This window comes from Pararge aegeria, chromosome 20, assembly GCF_905163445.1.
Source record: "Pararge aegeria chromosome 20, ilParAegt1.1, whole genome shotgun sequence".
NCBI classification, from domain to species: Eukaryota; Metazoa; Arthropoda; class Insecta; order Lepidoptera; family Nymphalidae; genus Pararge; species Pararge aegeria.
This window is the reverse complement of record NC_053199.1, coordinates 8,842,678-8,864,437: the sequence shown is the minus strand read 5'-3', so window position 1 is coordinate 8,864,437 and position 21,760 is coordinate 8,842,678. Positions and strand designations below refer to the sequence as shown.

The following is a 21,760-nucleotide window of genomic DNA, read 5'->3' as shown; positions in this document are numbered from 1 at the left end:
AAAAGCAAGAATGCTGGGCAGTGGTGATACTGGTGAAAAGTCGGAATGCGAAATTATTAAATACTAAATTAGGTACCAGGGTATAATTAATAGCAGAGAGTTTAATTTTGGGGCAAAACAAAAAGATAATTGCGCCCAATTAATTTCGACTTCTTGTACCAGGGGCGATTCCCTTTATGCCCCACGCTTTTATTGGTTCCGAGCGATGCTCGTACTCGATTTGTTTGTTTTACTCTTTAAATTGAATACTGACGGTACTTCGCAACCAATTATTGCAGATATTTACAGCGTCCCTTTCCAGTGATATATTACGCCAGGAAATAGAACGGATGGACGTGTTTATTTGATACATTTGTCAGGGATCTAATGTCTGTGCCTCTGACAGTTTACTTGCTTCTAAATTGTATTGTTTCGTGTACGATTTCTTTGTTAAACCTATTGCATTTTTATGAACATAAAGGAGTAAACACAATAAATTGAAATCTTTAATCGACAATGATAACCAATAAAAGTGCCACCTATGGCCCATACTTGAATAAAGATATTTTTGACTTTGACTTTGAATAGACTAACAAGGCGATTTATATTTATTTAGACATAGATTAAAAGATTAGTTAACAGCACATTTACAGTTACTAACTAATAAGTACCTATTATTCGTTCTAGCATATAAAAATGCAAATTTCGGCCTGCTAGTTCGACTACGTGTTATAGTTATACATTACCGACGGGAACTTATACATTTTCTGGGATGAAATGTAACCTATGTGTTTATTAAAGGTACTTACATAAGATATGTCCATTTCGAATTTCAGCTAAATCAGTTTGGACATGTTTTTATTATTTATTTATACTCTTTATTTGCACACAAAAAAAATACAGAAGAAGAATAAAAAAAACAGACAAAAGCAGGAACATACACACAAAAGGCAGCCTTATTGCTTCCCAGCGATCTCTTCCAGGCAACCTTAGGATAAGGAAAACAAAAGGATAACAGACTGCAGGTTGTGCATATAAAAAAATACATACTAATACATGAACTAGATTACACAAATAAAATAATACATAATATAATAAATATTAAAGAAATAAATAATAATAAACTAATATATACTTTAACATATCATAAATACAATAATAACAACAAAAAACTACACTGTGGACATTGTGTCGTGGAGGAGTATTATACGTCCAATCATACAAACATTCACATTTTTAATATTAATAAGTGGTTTTTCTTGTTACAGGCTGCCCTTTGTGCAGACTACAGCGTTCCAGTCGACTGCGTGGCAGCTGGACCGGCACCCAGGCCTAGTTCATTTCACGAGATATCCGCACCAAAAGTAAGCATACACCTTTATCTATCTAATTACAAAACAGTTCGAGTGCGTAACAAGCTACGCACCGAGCAGGGTTCCGTAGTTGCCCGTCATAATACCTACGTTATTACATAAGAGACGCCTTTACCGTTTTTTATTCCAGTACTCGTTAGCCGTTGACTGCAATCTCACGTGGTAGTCAGTGATGATGCAGTATACGATGGTAGCGGGCTGTTAGGGAGTATGGTAATCATACCCCTAATGCGTTTCTACGCGACCTCTCGCACCGGAATGCTGAATCGCTTAGCGGCACGTCTTTGTCAGTAGGGTGGTAACTAGCCACGGCCAAAGCCGCCCACCAGTCTAAGCACGCACGCATGCACATTTATAAGTTGATCAAATAAATAACAAGTTAACGAGTAATATATATTACTCGTTAACTGGTTAAGCCTACGTTAAAACAGCAAAATTTCATTTTACAATTGTTAAATATACTTTATTGAAAACAACTCATTCAGCTAACAGGACGCTTGACTTTTTAAACTAAACAAATTTCCAAACTAAAATTACAACTTTTAGCTTACCTTAATATTTTTGCAAACGAATCAATGAATCAAAAAAATCTATAAGCAACTTACAATGGAAATACCCACTCAAAGACACCCACAACACACATACAATATAAAAAAATATTTTTACGGTTACCTTAAATACTTAATTATCAATATTTTATTTTAGTACTTTGTCAACGTGATAAATATGTTTAATTTCCAAATTACAGCCTAGTAGAACTAGGAGTCTCTGAGTTAAGCCACGGACGGACTGAATGACGAATGAAAAGGGTCCTTCTCGTCTACGGAACCATAAAAATCAAAGGTTTTTATAGTCCTGTGCTACAAAAGTAGTATTTTCGTTATTAATTAATTATAAATTCAAATCGATTGAAATACCATCTTGTACGTCCGTCCGTCCGAAACGTCCCTATGTATGTAACACCAAATCGAATATAATGTCACGAAAACTGTGTCACGAAGTCGAAAATTTTATTATAAGCCTAACTATTTTTATGATGACCTAAATGTCATCATAAAAATAGTTTGTTTGGGTAAATAAAATTACTGTCAACGCTAATGGCTGGAGCCTTCTTTTAAGGCTAGTATCACTCCCCCTGTGTCAAAAGACACTGCTCTTCCATAACAAGAAATAAAAATAAAAATGAGGGTAGGTAGGTTTACATGAAAAAAAATAATATGTGATGAAATTAGAAATAATAGACAGACATCATCCTATAACAGTCCACTACTGGAGTAGAGGCCTTCTCCAATGGGAGAATTTGTTTCATAATCACCACGCTGGGCAGACGGGTAGTAGTAGCATGGAGGACGTTATATTCCCTGAGTTGCCCATTTTTCGAGCACGTGCGAAGAGCGAGGGCATGGGTGGGTGACAACTACATTCTGATTTTCTGTCAACACACGGCACGATTGTATGGATATTTGGCCTGAAATTAAAGCATTTATTATATATATATATTTTTAATATTTGAACGAGATCTAAGCATATTATATGGGCTAATTTTTCCCATCAATTGTTTCCTCCGAAGTACGAGGGTTACAATAAAACATCGCACTTACTCCGTTTTGTAATTTGCTCTCGTTTTATTGCACTTAGAGTACTGACCTTGTCTGTTGCCCGATTTATTGGTTTTACAATCATATTGCAATAGATACTGATAAGTATGTGAATCATACATTATCTTTCATTATCTCGGTTAAAGTGTATAATATGACACATACTTACGTTAGAACATGGAACGTTTAGACTGTAGTTATAGTTAGGTTTGTCTGACATAGAAAGTGATCTAACTGTAGTCAGGTAATTTAACATGCCCATTAAATTCAAAATTCATTTCAGTTAAAGTATTTTCAATTGCTGAAGAACAAGGGATTCTCTTTTGGAGAGAGGAATTCTCTTTTCTATTTTATTTTTTGGAGAAAGAGGGCAATTGGAGAAGTCCAAAATCAGCATTTTCTGACTAGCAAGAGATGAAAGCGGAGAGGAGTGCTTCCAAGTAATCTTGTCATTCGGAAATTCATCAATTGAATTTTAGTAACCTCGCTGTATTAAATGTGTTTTAAAACATTCTTTAAAATTATACATTGGCAGGTCCAAAATGAACCTGAACCCCATAAATTACTTCTATGCCTTTTGCAGACGATAGGTATGCAGTTTATTTATTTTTCACTAGTTCATGACTATTTCTAGTAAGTCGAGTGTTTGTGTATAAATTATACTTATCTTATATATACAATATGAAAAAGCCTTGAGGATTTCTATAGTGGAAAAGATATGCTAGAAACTGCTAACAATAATATTGTTTAGTTGCTCAGTTAGGACGTGAAAGAAGAACAAAGAAGTAAACGTACTTTGTAATATATCTTAGGATTGCAATTAATTACAATTTTGTTTCCTATAGACAAAATATTTTTTTCAATCTTATATCACGAAACTCTAAAACTACCAATAATCTTATTTTATTACCTACCTTAATAATAACTTAATCTAGATAATAAACACTTCTTTTATTTTTACTTCTTTGGCTTATCAGCTATCTACTTAATTGATTAAACGATTGAAGATATTAATAATTATAATCTAAACACCTACTCATATAGTTAAATAACACAAAGACGTCATTAAATATATATATAAAAATAAAATAAGTAACTATTATTACTAACCGGAAATATTTCGACTGAATATTTTTAATATCCGCGAATTCCACGTGGAATTCATGACATGGTTTGTATTGACCGGGTAATTTAGATGTTCTTCGCAGGCTATAAGAAACCAACATTCGTACATCCGTTTGTTTCTCACCACAGGTGGGTTATGTGTTTAACAGTTCATGTATGTATGTTTGTATAAAAAAATTTTCACTATTGTGGGTGAAATTTTTTTGCGACCCAAGTTTTTAGGGGTATGTGACGTCACAATAAATCCAATGTGGGAAAAAAAAAAACATATAGTCCGCAGCTGTCCCGCAGTTCAGTTATTGGACTTTCGTTTTATTTAAACACCTTTAATTCCAATCAATCCGTTAAATATTTCTTGAATTTTTAAACGTATGTATGGAAATAACATATTATACGATCTGAATCTTTATAATAATAAAAAAATGGAGTACAGGAGTAGATAGGGGGCTGACTCGTCAGTTGGAGGAGAAGACATGTGAGCTTGAAATATTGGCATAAAGATGAGATGAGACCGAAAAATTCCATGTTCAATTGTAAGACATAGGTAACTTGGAGTGATTTCGACACACGACGGTATTATACCACCTGTGTTCAGCGGTTTCCTGCAATTCTCTGTCTAAGAATATCTACTAACGCCGCGCTTTACAGGATTGTACTGGAAAGCGTACTTGGGACTACACTTGGGACCCAAACGAACAATCTGTATCACCCATTGCCGCTTCAGCTTAACAACTCGTTGAGCTATTCGATTATTCCGGTTCTTCCACAGATCTTTTCATTTCTGATTTGATCACGCAGAGAAACTCAGAGCACAGCTTACTCCATCACCCGTTGAACGACGAGTACATGGAGATAAAAACAAAGGTCCAAGTTCAATTATGATAACCTTCTTATAAAACACACACCACTCTATAAAAATAATGATAGAATGAAATACGTCAAGATCGTAAATAACTCATATTTTTTGTACTTACAAATTTGTCGTATTTCATTGAACATAGATGTTTTTTTTAAACAGATAGGCATCATCAGCATCAACATTATCAACCCATTACTCGGTCTCTTGCCTTCGGTGTTTGGTTATTTTATATAATATATATCTTCTTTATATATATTTCTTGTGTGCCTGTGTATGTCACTGAAATCCCCCTAAACGGCTGGACCGATTTGAATGAATATTTTGGTATGCAATTGGGTGGCACCCTGGATGGTTTAGATTCACAAATCAACCCGACAGATGGCGCTGGGGTCCGCTAGTATATATACATAACTCTGAAAAGTTAGTCCCTCGGAAAGATTGCCGGAGTTTTAACCACTAGGCGATAGATATGATCATCGGGTAATTTCCGTTTGTGAAGGGAAGTCACTGTCTTCCTCTTAGCTATTTTGCCAAACACACATAATACTGAAAACATTTTTTAAAACCGATATTGGTGAAAGAGAAGTAGCCTTTGCTATATTGTTCGATTTACCTGCCAAGCTCTTTTCCTAAAGCCTATATGAGAGAAAAGGAAAAATTGAGAAGCTTAATGTACTCACATCACTAGCCAGAATTATCTAATTTAAATTAACAGCTTTTACTGAATGCTCAAGAAAGTATATAACAAGGAAAAATGTATCACATTTAGTATGGGTTGGTTCCGGCTAAAGTCCAAATGGGTTAGACTGACTTTGACGGGATTTTATAAACAGAGAATATTATACACACAACATAGGCTACTTTAGTTCAAAAATCTACCCGGAAAGGGGTAAAAAAACTGAACATCGGTCCCAGTTTTTAGAAGTTAGGGATATCAACATTGATTACGTAGGTTTGGTTTACTGTATCTGCTGAGAAAGAGTTTCTTTTAAATGTACTCCTTAAAAAGGGTGACACGGATGTTCAAAGATGCAATGTAAGGCATGGAGAATTGTGGAGATTCAAAGCTCTCATTCCCTCTCTTATATGAGACACGAGGGGTATTTAGGCTGGTTACATGTGCTATTTGATGTCACCATACAATAACTTGGCAATAATAAATGAGGAGACTTTAGCTTAATAAATTGATCATCCATGACCTTTAAAAACCAAAACACTCAAGTTATATTAATATATCTTTATCTCCTATGCGACAGGAGGCCTGTGCTTAGCGGTGGGACACCAACAGCATGACGATGAAGGACTTAAGGTTGGCTACATGGGCTATTTTATGTGACCATACCATAACTTGGCAATCAGGAGACTTTAGATTAATAAATTGACCATCCATGACCTTTTCAAAACCAAAAACACTCAAGTTATATTAACACATTTTGTAAGTGCCATGGAAGATAAATGCCAAAGTATTCGCAGGCTCTTTCGAAACGTGTTGCCCCACAGTTTTACTGACATGTTTTTAATGATTAATTAAATTGCAATTCATACTTATAACGAAACCGTGGACAGCAATATGTTTGTTTGTGAGGATTTTCCTTAAAAATTCTCGTCCTCGTACCTTCTTAAGGCAAGGACGATAAAGCGCTAGTTTGTGAGTCTTGAGCAAGTGTCTCGGTATTATTGGTCGGAAGTAAGACTCTTAGCACACCACTAGGTTTGACTTTAGATTTACTTTGAGGTTCAAAGGATTTTACAATGTTTATTTGGGAAATGTTGGCATTGGGATATTTAATAGTTTATGAGCAGTAGCAGAGCTTTTATCTATCGTTAAGTAGCATTGTTGCAATGCTGTGTTCCGGCTTGAAGGGCCCGATTGCCGGTTTTATTACCGGTATCTGAGGTAAGCCTCAGATACCTATAATAATACCGGCAACCGGGCCTAAGGTTGATGCCTGCATGTCCTACTAATGCTTCGTTTTTCGGCGATAGTTGTCCATTTACCATCAGGTGGCCCATCTACTTGTTCCATCAATTACAAATATTTAAAAAAAAGTTCGAATCTATGAATTTTAATAAAGAACTGGGTAGGTACTAGTTGGCTTCATGTTCAAATTCAAAAATATACTAAAGACTAGGAGCAGTTGTGGAAAAAAAGTTAAATGCGGGCAAAGTAAGATGCTAAAGCTGGTGCGGCGCTCACATATGATAAATTGATGTACCAAGTCCATTCAAAAGGTTCGCGATGACCTTTCTAAGAGCGTACATAGGAGTGTTGCTAAAGAATGAGTCACAGAGTCATTCAACTCGCGTAAGGATAGTGATACACTTTAGTGGAAAAATAAACAATTAACATAAATTATTATGTAAGCTATTATACTATCTAAGTATGTTGGCATAGCTGTGTATAGATAAGGTACAATCCTGTATTTATCACGCTTTTATTTACCTTGTCTTGTATGTTTGTATATATTGAATGTAATCTTGCTCAATGTTCATCCACTTTCAGACATCGAATAATTTGTACTTAACCACACCTATTGACAAACAGCTCGGAGAACCGATAGATGTTGGGGTCTTAAGGTGCTGGAATGGCGACCCCGCACCGGTAAGCGCAGCGCAGGTCGGCTCCTAACGAGGTGGACAGATGACATCAGGCGAGACGCTGTGAGCCGCTGGAGGCAAGCTGCCCAGGACCGTGTATTGTGGAACTCCCTACAAAAGACCTATGTCCAGCAGTGGACGTCGATTGGTTGACATGATGAAGATGATGATTGACAAACAATCATACAATCATACGCTAAAAACGTGCCTGTATATCTAATATATATTATGACTATGCCTTAATTAAAAGGGGAGAAATAGAACGATGGTAAAGATGGAGAAAGCGGATTTGTTGTTTTCCATACACGGTAAATTACTGTATTAGTGTCTATTGAATTCCTACATACATAATTATTTCCATTATAAAGCATTTTTTTACTAATTGGTTACAACTACTAACCTTTCTAACTAATTACATTTAAGAGTCACTAGCTGTTCAGTATAATTATAATTAGGATATTTAAGAAATAAAGAGATTGGAGTATTAGTGATATAAAAACAATTGTTTTCTTTTCTAAATTGATCATATTCGAAGGTCAACCCATTATTCTGCGACAGTGTTCTTCTCTTACAATATTTGTTAATGTTTAATTGTTACAGTTTATTTACAGACACATACAGTTCACAATGAGGCGTAATACCTATGCCTCGGATGTTCCCGGCATGTTATAGGCGAGGGTTTTCTATAAAAACAAACCATTCACATTGCTTGCATCAGCATGCAGGCAGAAGCAGCAACTTTTGTTTTCAAAGCCATGAAGTCATAACTTGGATCGTTGTCTTAACGAAATAAGAATATCAAAATAACAATGATAAATTTCTTAATTCCATCTAATTAAGTTCAATGAAGGGGCATATCAATTAAAGTAAATCAACCGTGAAGAAGTCCTATAACTTCATGGCAACATTACTTAAATACTCATCAATCTAGTATAATTAATTTATTAGTTTTCACTTAATTCTACTTATAGATCAAAAATACATTTCGTATTTTCATCCCTGTTAGAGGTATTAACGTTAGAAGTAAATTTATTTCAAGAACGATGTCAAGATATTTGTTTTCTGAATAAATTAAATTAATGATTGGATCCACTACTACATGCTACAAGCATTCTAGTAAAATACGGCAATAAATATACCTACTAATACTTTTTTTTTATTCCACATCAAGTTAGCCCTTAACTGCTTAGTAAGTGATGGTTTAGTCTAACATTGGAGATGTTAGGTGTTAGGATGTTAGGAAGTCGTCAAAAGTCTATAACCGTCAACTGCTGAACTAACGGCCTCTCGGAATAGAAGAGTTTGAACATAATTACCATGCTGGGCAAACGGTGCATTGTTGATCATGAGTCGATGGTAGTATTAGCACAGAGAACGCTGCAACCCGTTCCTTTTATATTCCCCACGACACCCACGGTAAGAGGAGGGTTGGTGACGAATGTCTGATCTGCCGTCACCACACGGTACCGAGATTTAGAGCGTATGGCAGTTATATTAAACCCATGCCTCTAATCTGTTTCTACGCGACATCGTACACGAATTTATACGCTTAGCCACAAGTACTTGTCAGTTGGATGGTAAGTAGCCACGACCTAAGCTTCCCAGCAGACTAGACAAATTGCCCTTGCTGGAAATAGAACCTGGGAATTCTGACTTAAAACCATCATTAATATTTTACATAATAGTCGGCGTACTATAGTCAGTATTTTTCGGATTTGCTACGTTTACACTAATTATTAGGCTGCATAATATTAATTGTCCATTTAATCGGGTAAAAATTACACATAACACACGTAACATTCAAGTAGTAGTTTTTAACGTTGCTTTTGACCTACAACGCCTTCGTTGTCGCGTTTTAGAATCTATATTATTGTTGGGTTGAGCAGTATATAGTTGATGCGTAGTGGACACCAGTGGCATATGTGTAACGAGCATAATGAGTCAACTTTTTAATACGGTACTAATTGAGCGTACGTAGCGTATGTTTCTATGCATATATTTTTTTCCTTTGATTTTGCTGCGGATGTTATTCGTGTAAACACACCCTTAATGCTTATAAGAACATTTATCTGAGCAACGAACTCGGTCAGTCGTTCACAGTGACTTAAACGTATCCTTTTTAAACTCTCTGAGTCATTAAGTATCTAAGAATGCTGCCTATAATGACATCAATACATGTCCTGCCACACGAAGTCATTGTGTTCATAGAAGATTCTCTATTTATGGCAATGTTCAAATAATCATGGATTAAGAATACTAATAGTAATAGGATTTATTCTATAAATGCATAAACATTAATAGGCTTCGGTAATTTAATTCTATGGTGCTGGAATGGTGACCATACACCGTTAAACCCAAATTAGAATGAAATTAAAAAGAAATAAGTTATTGACTAACTGACTATTACAGTATTATGCCAGCCTGCTAAATAATTTATTTTATAATTTATAAATATAGATTATTGTTCTCTGCTATTTGTCTTATCATTATAACTGTCGTTAAGCATTTATTTATAAAAAAAATATTCAAGAATTGCAAATGGTTGCTCGTTGAAGAAAATAAAAAAAACCGTATCGTGTATTATTTCCGAATATTCTGTATGAAATTCGAATGAAATTGTAATGGTGGTTATATTAATTGTTTTATATGTGGCACCATACACTACACAAAAGCACTTGTCGGCAGACACGTCGTTAACGGTAGGACGGCGGAAGCCTTCACACCAGACATGACTATGACATGATCGAACTAGGGACCTCCCACTTTGAAACCATAGCCCTAATAGTTAGGTCGTAAAAGATGTATGGTATGACATATCTGTGTGGCTTAAATCATAATTTAGGTACACTACCAACAAATATCAAATTAAATTTACATAATGTTACATAAATTGTCCAGTATAAAACATTTCAAACTAAAAAATAACTTCAAAAGTCTTAGTAGGCTTATTCAGCAGGAGAAGCCGGCAAGAAACTTTGCAGTTGCTCTTTTCCAATAGCAACAAATGAAATAATTCATTTTTCTATCTTGTAACTGATGAAAGCAGAGTCGGATGCTTTTAAGCTACCATGTCTTTAAGAAATTCATTTATTGTTTAGTAACCTCGCTGCATGAGATGCGTTTTAACATATTGTTTAAACTTATGCATTTGTAAAATTATCTTAAGAATCATATTATAACAGCTCAATCAACTTAATTATTTAAAGTCATTAACGAGGGTGTATCTCAGTTGGAACTTGCTTAAGTCATTCGTACTTATAATTTCTAACGGCTCATTACACAATTAACAATTACAATGCAATAAGTCATTGAAATTAATCATCAAATTATTACGTGTGACCCCCCAATGAGTCAGGATGTGACTCAGGCTTCATCCCTGACAAGCTGCGTCATACGAAAACAATGCAAGGGGGTGTGTCATATTTATTAGAACTTGTTTATTAAACAATAAATGCTTGTAAACATTGTTTTTATATAGGCATATGTCACAGTTGGACAAGTTTCACTGGTACTGTATAATTAAAGAAAACTAAAACATTGAGTTTTTTATAGTAGGTAATAATTCAAGGTTTGATGGAAAATGGAAAATCATCACTTATAAACAGAGCAAACTTCGCGGAGCATGCAGAAATACGAACTTTACGTGCCGCAATCGTGTCCATAAGCCTGAGGCGTAACTGTGAAGCCTCATATCATCATTATCGTCATGATCATATCAACCCTACTGGCCCACTACAGGGCACGGGTCTCCACGCAGGCCCAGTGAGGATTGGTGGACTTCACACACCTTTGAGAAAATTATGGAGAACTCTCAGGTATGCAGGTTTCCTCACGATGTTTTCCTTCACCGTTGAAGCAAGTGGTGTTTTCATTGTTTTAAAACACAAACAACTTAGTTATTTAAAAGTTAGAGGTGCGTGCTGCGATTCGAACTCGCCCCCCCTAAAGTGAAGTCGAGGTACTACCCACTGAACTATCACCGCTTCGCCTCAAAGCCTTATTTGCCTGTATCTAACTACACGTTAACCGGCAATCACGCCCTTCAGACCGGAACGCTCGATACGGACGGTTTTAACAGTAGTAGAACTTTTTATAAAACATTCTGCATTGCAAGCAAGCAAGCAAGCATTGCTGTGTCTCGGTCTGAAGGTTGGTTAAGGTTTGGTTGTCAGTCACATGAGGTACGTAAGCAATATGACCAAAAATATCTTATAATACCACATTTCATCAAATTTACTTCAGCCGTTAGTATGCAAAAGGTGTTAAAATAATGGTTCTTTAGATCTATCCCATAAAATCCGTGCATTATTCCATGAACTAATTGAACAATCATTTCACTAAGTTCAAATATATCAGCTTGCAAGGCGCCAAAAAAATCCCGTCATTACGTTGCTTTGTTGTTGCACAAAAGTAGAACAAATTATAAGTAGAGATAAACTAAAAGGCGGCCTGTTTGATAAAATAACATTGAACTAACGCTCCTTCACCACTACCACTTAAGACATTAATATAATAAGTGTACAGTTTCACATTACTTACTTTGACGTTCTTAAAATAATGATTATACTTCCAGAACAAGAGCGTCAACCATATTAAAGTATTACTACTTCCTAGTCGCACATCGGTTAAACTGTTCTATGGTCTGCTACTCGTACTACTACTTCTAACGAACTGCACAGCTTGGCTCTTCATTTTCCTTGCACAGCTACACGTTAAATTATACCAGCAACTCCAGTAACTTCGTATATCTTAAGTGTAAAGGTGCCTTTAGTGTTAAGTAAGGCCATTCGTCATGTTTTCAATACATTTCTATTTAATTGAACTATTGACCTTCAGAGTATGAGTTATTGCGGTTTCCAAGTCATCAATGATTTAAAGGAAAGCCCTTGTATTTGTGCCAAGGCTTAGTGGTACAACCATACCTACTATTCATTGGCAAATAGTGCGTCATTAACCAAGTTCGCATCACTTAAAAATGATGCGTCATCCACGAGCATATTTTTATGATGCCTTAAGGTTTATGGTATTTTCGTATAATCCTTTGAACTTGACACTAGCTTCCGATAAGTTGTTTCCGTTATAGTGAACAATATACGAATTCTAAGCTGGTTTTAGTTTTAGTAACACCTTTAGTGTAATTATTGTGTATTGTTCTTGAAATTTCAAGATAAACCCTTTTGTATTGGCGTTAAAAGCACGTAAGAATGATTATTACTTACTCACTTATTGTTTAAAAAAGGCGGATGTTGGTTCTTTTGAACTTGAATGGAGATCATACTTCAAAAAATGTATTATGTAAGATAAAGAGCAAATTTTTTTTCAGTGGATAAAAGTCGTTATTCCTCAAAAAAGAAAATTACAATTGAAATATCAGCTTTAATTGGTACTCATAATGGTATAGCCTTTATCGCAGTCATAAACCTTTAATAGCCTTTTATTTTATCTATCTCATGGATTGTTTTAATTTTCGTTTCATTTTTTATTTTTCATAATAAAAAAAATCTAAAAAAAAAATTTTTCTGTTATAGTTAGACCGGGTGACCAAATTTAAACGTAAATGTAAACCCAGCTGATGTGTTGACAGTTTTAAGCAAAAAATTGTTAAATAATATAAACAGTAAAATCCCATGATTTTGTATAAAACTTGCAAATTAGTTTTGTAAGGCCTTTGTAAGAGTGAAGTGTAATAACTACCCTCTATTTATAACGTTTATTCTTTGATCCTTGTGGACCCAGTTTGCATCCCCCTATCTTAACAGCATTGGCTGTTTGACGTTACGGTTTCACATAACGTCAAACACAACACCTGCGCCCAAAAATGAGTCACTGTTCCACGTGAGTTCACCCATATGACCCAGCGGGTAATACAGGAGCGTGTGACTCATTTTTGAACTTTAGGTAGGTACAAATTGTTGAATTCTCTAGATTAGTATTCCGGTCTATGCCCAGACATAATATCAAGGTGACCTTAGTGGGATATCTTTTTATTTTTATTAATTTTGATGTAGTTTTCTCACATTGTCATATTTTATGTGCTTACTAGCTTCTGTCCGCGACTTCGTCTGCGTAGACTTTGGAATTAAACTTCTATCGCTAACAATTTTTAATCTTATGACGGCAACTATTTGAGAGGTCGGTATATAAAGTACATGTCCTTTCCCATAGCATAGGTGACATGCATACTAAATTTCAAAGCTTACTGCCCGAGTCTCAGCTCGTAAACAATTTTCAATTTTCCCTCGGAAACTACTTAAGGAATCGGAATAAAAGGTAGCCTATGTTCTTTTTCATATCAAAGGCTACATGCATGCCAAATTTCAACCAAACCCGTTCAGCCGTTTTTGCGTGATTGAGTAATAAACATCCATACTTTCACATTTATAATATTATGTATGTTTGTATGTTTAGTAGGATAATTATTAATTTCATTATTTGAAAATTTTGAGAAAGTATTGTTAAATCACTGAGTCCATTCAGGATGCAGTTGTCCTTGCCGGTGTGAGATTCCAAGGCAGTTATTTTCGCATCAGCGACCGCAGCTCACCCCAAAGGCGCCCGCAGAACTTATGGCCCAGGCGGAACCTTTGGTATGTCTTGGATAGGGAAAAGAATCCCGCGCTCTTTAAGCCTATTAATATCACACTGTTGGGCACAGTAGGGCTAGCATAGGCAGGAGATAAAAAATATATCCCCTGATTATATCCCCCGAAAAGGAATGTAATTAACGTGTCCACCTGTTAAAGCACGAGAACATGGAATAGGAGACGTTTACTCCTGTTTGTTATTACACATATATTATTGTGATATTATTTCCACTCGGGCGCCAGTGATCTGACAGTTGATAAAGCTGTGGGAGAAGATACATTTTTATCCTTTCCTCGGGGAGATAATGGTCTCCTGCCCATTCTAGCCGTTCAGGCTCTCTTAAAAGAGAGAGGGATTGAGAACTTGGACCTACCATGCTTCACCAGTTCATGTTGGCGGCACTGCTGTTATTATAAGGTAGGTATAACATAAGAGCGTATACAGAGCAGTGAGAATCTATTGGTTAACACTCCAGCCACCCTTTTAAGAGGACCTAATTTGGTCTCCAGCACCTCTTACTTCTTGAAGTTATTTGAACATCACTCTCATTAACGTAATCGGAAAACAGCGTAAGCAAACCTTCATGCCTGCGAGTTCCAAAGAATGGTCTCAAAGGCGTGTGAAGTCTACCAATCCACATTTGGGTAGCGTATTCCGGGAGACCCATATCCTATAGCGGGACGGTTGATAATGATAATATATATAAATAAATATAATGTAAAACATATAATATAAAACTCGACAGATGTACGAGTATATCTGTCGAGTTTTATATTACATTTAGATCAATTTAGTTGCTATATTGCTATTTAACAAGTAGTTAGTGTTTTTTTAAATATGAATACGATATCAAGTGTGTGTCATATTGTTTGTTATCAGTGGTGACTGTATTTTTGAATTTAATCTACGTATTTAACTAGTACCAACTCATTAAGTAGATACTTATATCTAACGGCGTAGTTACATAAATACAGGCAAGCAGTAGGTACATGACTCAGTGTCTTGTCCATGTTTACATTTGTGGGAATGATATATTTTTTTGGATAATGTTTAAATTATTTTCTTATCAACTAGCATTCATTAGGTGGGAGACTTTGGATTTTTGGTCACCCATGTTTGTCGTGTCATGTGTAGAATTTTTTTTAGCCCAACGAAGTGTCCAGCTATAGAAGCGTTTGATTGAAAATTCTAATAGGTTGACAAAGATAGAGTACGGGTTAAATTGAACGTCGTCCTTTATTTAGGTCGCACTTGGTAATCGAATATCAGTATTATTATATTTGTAATTAAAATAACCAAACACATAGTAGGTAATGTCTAAGTATATATTTTTAAGCAATTTTGAATTAAAATCATCATCATCATCATATCAACCAATAGACGTCCACTGCTGGACATAGGTCTTTTGTACGGAGTTCCAAATTCCACGGTTCTGTGCCGCTTGGATCCAGCGGCTACCTGCGACGCGCTTAATATCGTCTGTCCACCTCGTTGGGGGTCGACCAACTCTGCGCTTACCAGTTCGTGGCTGCCATTCCAGCACCTTGGGACCCCACCGTCCATCCTTTCTCCGAACTATGTGCCCGGCCCATTGCCACTTCAGCTTCGCGACTCGTTGAGCTATGTCGGTAACTCTGGTACTTCTACGAATCTCCACATTTCTGATTCGATCGGGTAGTGATACTCCGAGCATAGCTCTCTCCATCGCCCGCTGAGTGACTCTGAGCCTTCTTATGAGGCCCATAGTTAACGATCATGTTTCATGAATAATAATAATAAGGTACTCGTAATTTTGACTTTTCTTCTGTGGATAAAATTTTACTGAATCGTTTTAATTGGATCGCATAAAAAACAAAAATGTAGCCAAGATTCATATGAAGTTGGTGGTTGTAGACGTTGCCTTCGAATGAATTGAGATCTAACAGGAAAATATATCAAATAAATTGTAAAAACTCAATGATTTCTTATTTGTTCCTTTGTATAGACTAATCTACTACTATTGAGCTGTTGAGCATGATCTTTTTTCAGTGTCTCGGTGTTTATCTGTATATTATAAGTATTTATGTATATTATTTATAAAACTATTCACCAGTCATCTTAGTACCCATAACACTAAGCTTACTATTATAACTTTGGGGCTAGATAGCGATTTGTTGTCATTTACTTATTTATAATTAATTTAAGTTAAATTAATTTCGAAGCACTCCGTACATTTAATTACTATGCAGTGAATATACGACAGTATACGTACTAAACACTAGACCTTATACTTTGTCGGTTTAGCACCTAAAGATACTTAGTAGTATTCTTTCGTCAAAAAATGGCGTCATCGGTAAAATTTTAAGAGCATTCACCCGGGGACTCAGATCATCTCCAACGTCAGCCCACTATCTTCTTTTAGAGATCAGTGGGTAGTGGTTCTTTTAGGAGTGAAACCATATTTTATTTAGGTTAGGTAAACAAGATATATAAAGCGTATCCACATATTTATATCCAATCTATACTGTGTGTATTTTTATTTGTTAACTAGATATGATGCTCGGCTCAATCGCTGAAATTTGGCACAGATATAGTTTGCATCCTAAGTAATGATGCTGTACGTTAGGAATATGGCAGTTGTTTTAATTAAACCCATACTCCCCATTGGTTTCTACGCGACATCGTTTAGCGGCGCGTCTTTGTCGGTAGGGTGGTAACTAGCCTTAAATCGCACTAATCTAATAAACCGGTATGATAGTTGGTCCTCACTTCCTAACTAACACAACCACGACCAAACCAAAGGACGGAGAGTAATAAAAGGAGGGTATTAGGCGGAGAGGCTACTTTTTATCCCAGGAAAATTAGCGTTTCGTAAGGGAGTTGTAAAAAACCGTTATAAAGGCGTACGAAGAACGGCTAGTTCATTATATTAAACATAGTTGTAAAGATAGAATTTTAAACCCACTTAAAGCCGTTTTTGAGAAAATTCAAAAAAGGGAGCCTATAAGAGCAAAGAAGTAATACCTATATTGTATGTGTATTGAACTTTTAGGGCACTATTTGTATTAAACAGTAGCGTTATACAAGTCTACAAAAAAACTTTTGAAACTCGTTGTTGTAGGATCTATTTGTAATCCGGTTAGCAAATAGGTATTTTAATTATGCATTCAAAGGCTAAGGCATTCCTCATCGAGCAATATTAATCGCGTTTCCATTTATCTCTCAGGTTCTGTTACTGCGGTCTCTACTGCGTAAACGACCTCAAAACGGCATTCGACCTAGTCGAAGTCGTAACTCGTAATCTAACATAACAAGTCGAAAATTTAACGCGAAAGTTTACGTTTGGAACCCACCTAAATATAAAACATTCTAAATTAGGCTTTGTGCGTTATAAATAAAGTTTACAGTTGAGTAATGCGCCTAAGGACACGTGCGGAATCGAGGTATTAATGGAGTCGGGTTCAAACAAGAAAGCACTCTAGCGCTTTAGAAAGTATGTACATGTTACCTTGTATTCGAAACGATGGCCCCACTCAGCGCTGTAACGCTAAATGGTTTATTCCACCGCGCGATGACTCAAGCCTCGGTAAACAGTATGCGGGGCGATGAGTCACCGTTTTACACATTCGCGTATAGTGTTTGAGCAGTGTTGTCAGTCTCCAGTTGGACTCGTCGAGTAGGCAACCGTTCCGTTTTAGGCGTTTATATCGCAGGTTTTTACTGCCAAACGCCTAGACATAAACAAGAATTTATTGGATAAGGAACTACAAAAAACATTAAGTGTGTATAGAACAAGTTAGTGTGAAAGTGTACTTAGTCCTAGTTTAGTTTATGTGTGTGTGCGTGTCACTAGTGAAACGGTCGATAAAGTTGATGATCGTTCTGTGCTATTTGTGAATTCCTTACATACCTTTACACTAAGTGATAGTGACAATGCCGTCTAACAAGAAACTTATGTCGAAAATGAAACAAATTGCCCAATGGATTTTGGTGGTGCATGTGGTGAGTTGAATAAAAACAAATCAATTACTTACTCTAATTCATTGTTGTTTCAATTCAAGGAAGAAGTTTAATAAAAGGACAACAATATTAACTACGATTACGATGATAGTTATCGTAGAAAGTACTTATGTAACCACTTGGATAGGTAAATTTAAAACGAGGAAGCCAGACTATGTACACAGTGATTTGTACTTTTGCAGTGTATCATGATGAATCACAAATATTTTGCTGAGTGTGATGGCATTTGCATAACATAAATCTATGCAAACGTATCTACCGTTTGGCAGGTACTTATGTTACCTTGGTCACTCAACGGTATTCGAACAATATGGAGTAGCTATATAGAGACTCGTTATTAAAACTCAGATAGCGCTCATTCAAAAAAAATAAAAAATTCTACACACAACATGAGTATGACAGAAAAACAAATTAAGTATAATTAGGTACTATCTACAGAAGGTATCTATAATGCATATTATATTCCTCGAACAAAACAAGAATCAGCTCGAGTTTTTCTAGAGACATTACAGTGCAACAATTTTCCTATATAGGTACGCCATCGTACTTCGTACTGTAGGTACGCCATCAGGGAATGCCAATATACAATACGTCTAACCATAGTTACCTTTATTATAATACATTTACAAACATAGCTGTTTCAAGATTATTTGTGTAAGAGAACCTAGACTACGCTACCTAATTCAAAGTTTTGTTTTACTAATCAGTGTTTGATCGTCAACAAAATATTAAATCGAAAATAATTAGTAAAACTAAGATCTAGAATAGGTACAGTTTGATGATTAGTTTAGCGCATCATGATATTAGCAGCTGATAATATACAAAGTTAATCTAACAATTGAACAAGTATCACAGAATTCAACCTAGTTCGCATTACTCAATAACATATCTGTATTTTTCCTCATTCATAGAAATAATGCAAATCATGCAATTGTAATGAAACGTAAATAAAATCTAGTGAAGATAAGCAAGTTTCAAGTCATATATATAGCAGTATAGCTAGGTATTGTTTGGAGAATTTCATGCAGTGTTTTGTACCCACTAGCTATGTATCAGGAGAAGTGTAAGATTAAATCGAAACGGTAGTAGATATTGATTAGGAGCCTCCAGCGATCCCCGAGGTTGACTTAACTTAGTTACAAGTTCAGAGAGCAAAGTTTGCTCGTTCAATAGACGCAATCTTTTCAAACGGAAAATAAAGTGAGTTCCCTGCACTTACAGAAATTTGGTTTGCATTTGGCTAAGGCAATAAAAGTTCAAGAATCTTCACATACAATTTTTAAAGTACGGAAAACATAATGTCTGAAAATATCAACTCTGTATTACGAAGTATGCTTTTTTTCTTTTAGAGTTCAATATCGCTGTTGTACAGTGTACTTTTATTTTAAGTAATCGTTATGAACAGCTCTGTTTCTGTCATTATATATCCGTTTCGTGTATGTTCCTTGAACTATGCCTGTGTACTTATTTACTTAGGCATGGTTTTTGTTTTCTTTGTAAGAACGTTATAATATTAGATATTGCAACCGCAGAAACAATTTCGTATAAAATTTCCATTCGGATAAATATGGCAATGATTTGTGAATCAAATAAAATGTAATAATGATTCAACTAACATTTAGAGTGCGATGTCCTTTTGAAGAAAGCGTCGAAAATTTATTCCATAATTGCTCCCTTCATTGAAACATTTGTAAGGATCTACTTAAGAAGACCCTCGGCCCTCAAGGCGATTTGGACTGGCAACTTAGTAATTAAGCTTATTTCGCTTCCTCGCTTGTTGTGTCATTTGCAACAATTGCGTCTAATTTAGCCACGTTAGTTCGCCGACTCAATGGACTTTTCTAAGTTCATCTTCATGATAATTTAGAACTTCTAGTTTTACAATGAGATATCACAATAAAATTGTGTGTCGTTAAACGTAGAATACATTGGGAAAATACACAATAAATATTAGTGGTTCGAGCCAAGAACGAGTCATAATTGAAAAGCACGTCCACTGGACTTATGAAAGTAAAAATAAATAAAAGACAGTAACTCAGTTGAATGGAACCTGTTTGCAAACTCTGGTTTGCAGAACGTGACTAGACAGAGGTACGCAATATAGGATCGACTGCGGCAATTGTGGACGGTAAAAACGATACAAACCATCACAAGTTATTTCTACAGACATTGAATCTTGAAATTTAACTATACCTTAAGCTCTATGAAATGGACAACTCCTAGCCAATTGTTGATTTTTAAAACTTAACTGAGTATAACGCGAATGTTTTGAAAACAAGTTTTTGCAACACCAAATATTGTTAATCAACGCTAATTTGTTTGTAAACAAATCTCATATGGACAATGATGATGATTCATCAATAAGTTTTTTGTACACAAGATTCCTTGAACAGTAGGAAATACTAGAATGCATCATTGCTATGATGTTATTTAGTGATGATGACATATGATGAATTTTTTTTATGAATAATATACATAAATACTTAAACTATGCAAACATCCAGACACTAAAAATATTGACATTCGTCACACAAACATTTTCTAGATGTGGGAATCGAACCCACAGCATTGTTCTCAGAAAGCAGGGTCGCTGTCCACTGCACCTATTGCACAGCGACCATGCTTTCTGCTGTTGCTGCACTTATTGTTTTCCTTCACGTAGGTATCTCTCAGTATCCAGGAGAAATGAGACTGGCATCCGTTTCCCCGTACCATCATCATTGTTGTCAACTAGCGGTTGCCCGCGTTCTTCGTCCGCATTAATAACGGTTTTTAACAAATCCCGAGGGAACCGTTTGTTGTCCTGGAATAAAAAGTAGTATATATGTTACTCTCCGTCCTTTTAACTAACTCCATGCTAAACATCATAATGATTGATTGATCAGTTAGGGCGTAAAGGTAGGACAAACAAACAAATAACACACTTGCACATTTTTTATTAGTACGACGCCTGTGCCCACCAGTAACTTATAGTTATTGACCATTATATAAAATATTTAAAAAAAAATAATTAATATTTCACAGGTTGGAATTATAAATACGATTAAAATACAGTTATTTTATAGTTATATTTACATTGACCTAACCTAACTAGCACTCTATGCAAGCTGTTTATTCCCCCATTATTACATACAATTGATGAATGGTCAGCAGTGAACATGTGTGCTTGAACAGATTCAATCCGACCCCTTTTCAACTATCCCCCTTCCGATTCAATAGCGTCAATGATTTGAATTCGTTAATAAAACGTATCGAATAAATATACAGGTAACTCTTACATTATTACACATTATTTTATACAGTGTTCTTACCTATTATTTAAAAAAATGTACTATTAACGTGCTGAAAAAAAAAGTTACTTAATAGTTGTAGAGTTACTTAACCGAAACACTTCTTTTGCTTCCGATGTTATTACTAAAACAAAACTCTTAAATTGCATTTTTTATAAGAACTTTCATGTATCCTTTAATACCGAACTTTCCACAGGAATAATAATTAATATATCAGACTTATGCTTAGCATAGTGTTGGATGGTACAGCAAACACAAATATAAATGGCATATGCTTAGCTATGTTAAGCCTTAGCCCTTTTAAGTATAAAAAATAATCGGTTTTAGACGACTCATGAAGTTATAAGTATACAT

The 21,760-nt window shown here is 35.5% G+C and overlaps 1 protein-coding gene across 2 annotated transcripts in view; it reads left to right on the top strand.

Annotated features, from left to right (window-relative positions):
- The window catches only part of LOC120632479 (serine/arginine repetitive matrix protein 1), a 246,548-nt gene that overhangs the window by 207,410 nt on the left and 17,378 nt on the right, over positions 1-21,760 (top strand). The window contains exon 3 of one of the 2 annotated variants that reach the window (XM_039902263.1): positions 1,248-1,343. In XM_039902263.1, the coding sequence (XP_039758197.1) occupies positions 1,248-1,343 (96 nt within the window). Of the gene's footprint in view, positions 1-1,247; positions 1,344-17,752; positions 18,099-21,760 lie in introns of those variants that run through there. The other variant, XM_039902264.1, reaches the window with a different exon arrangement.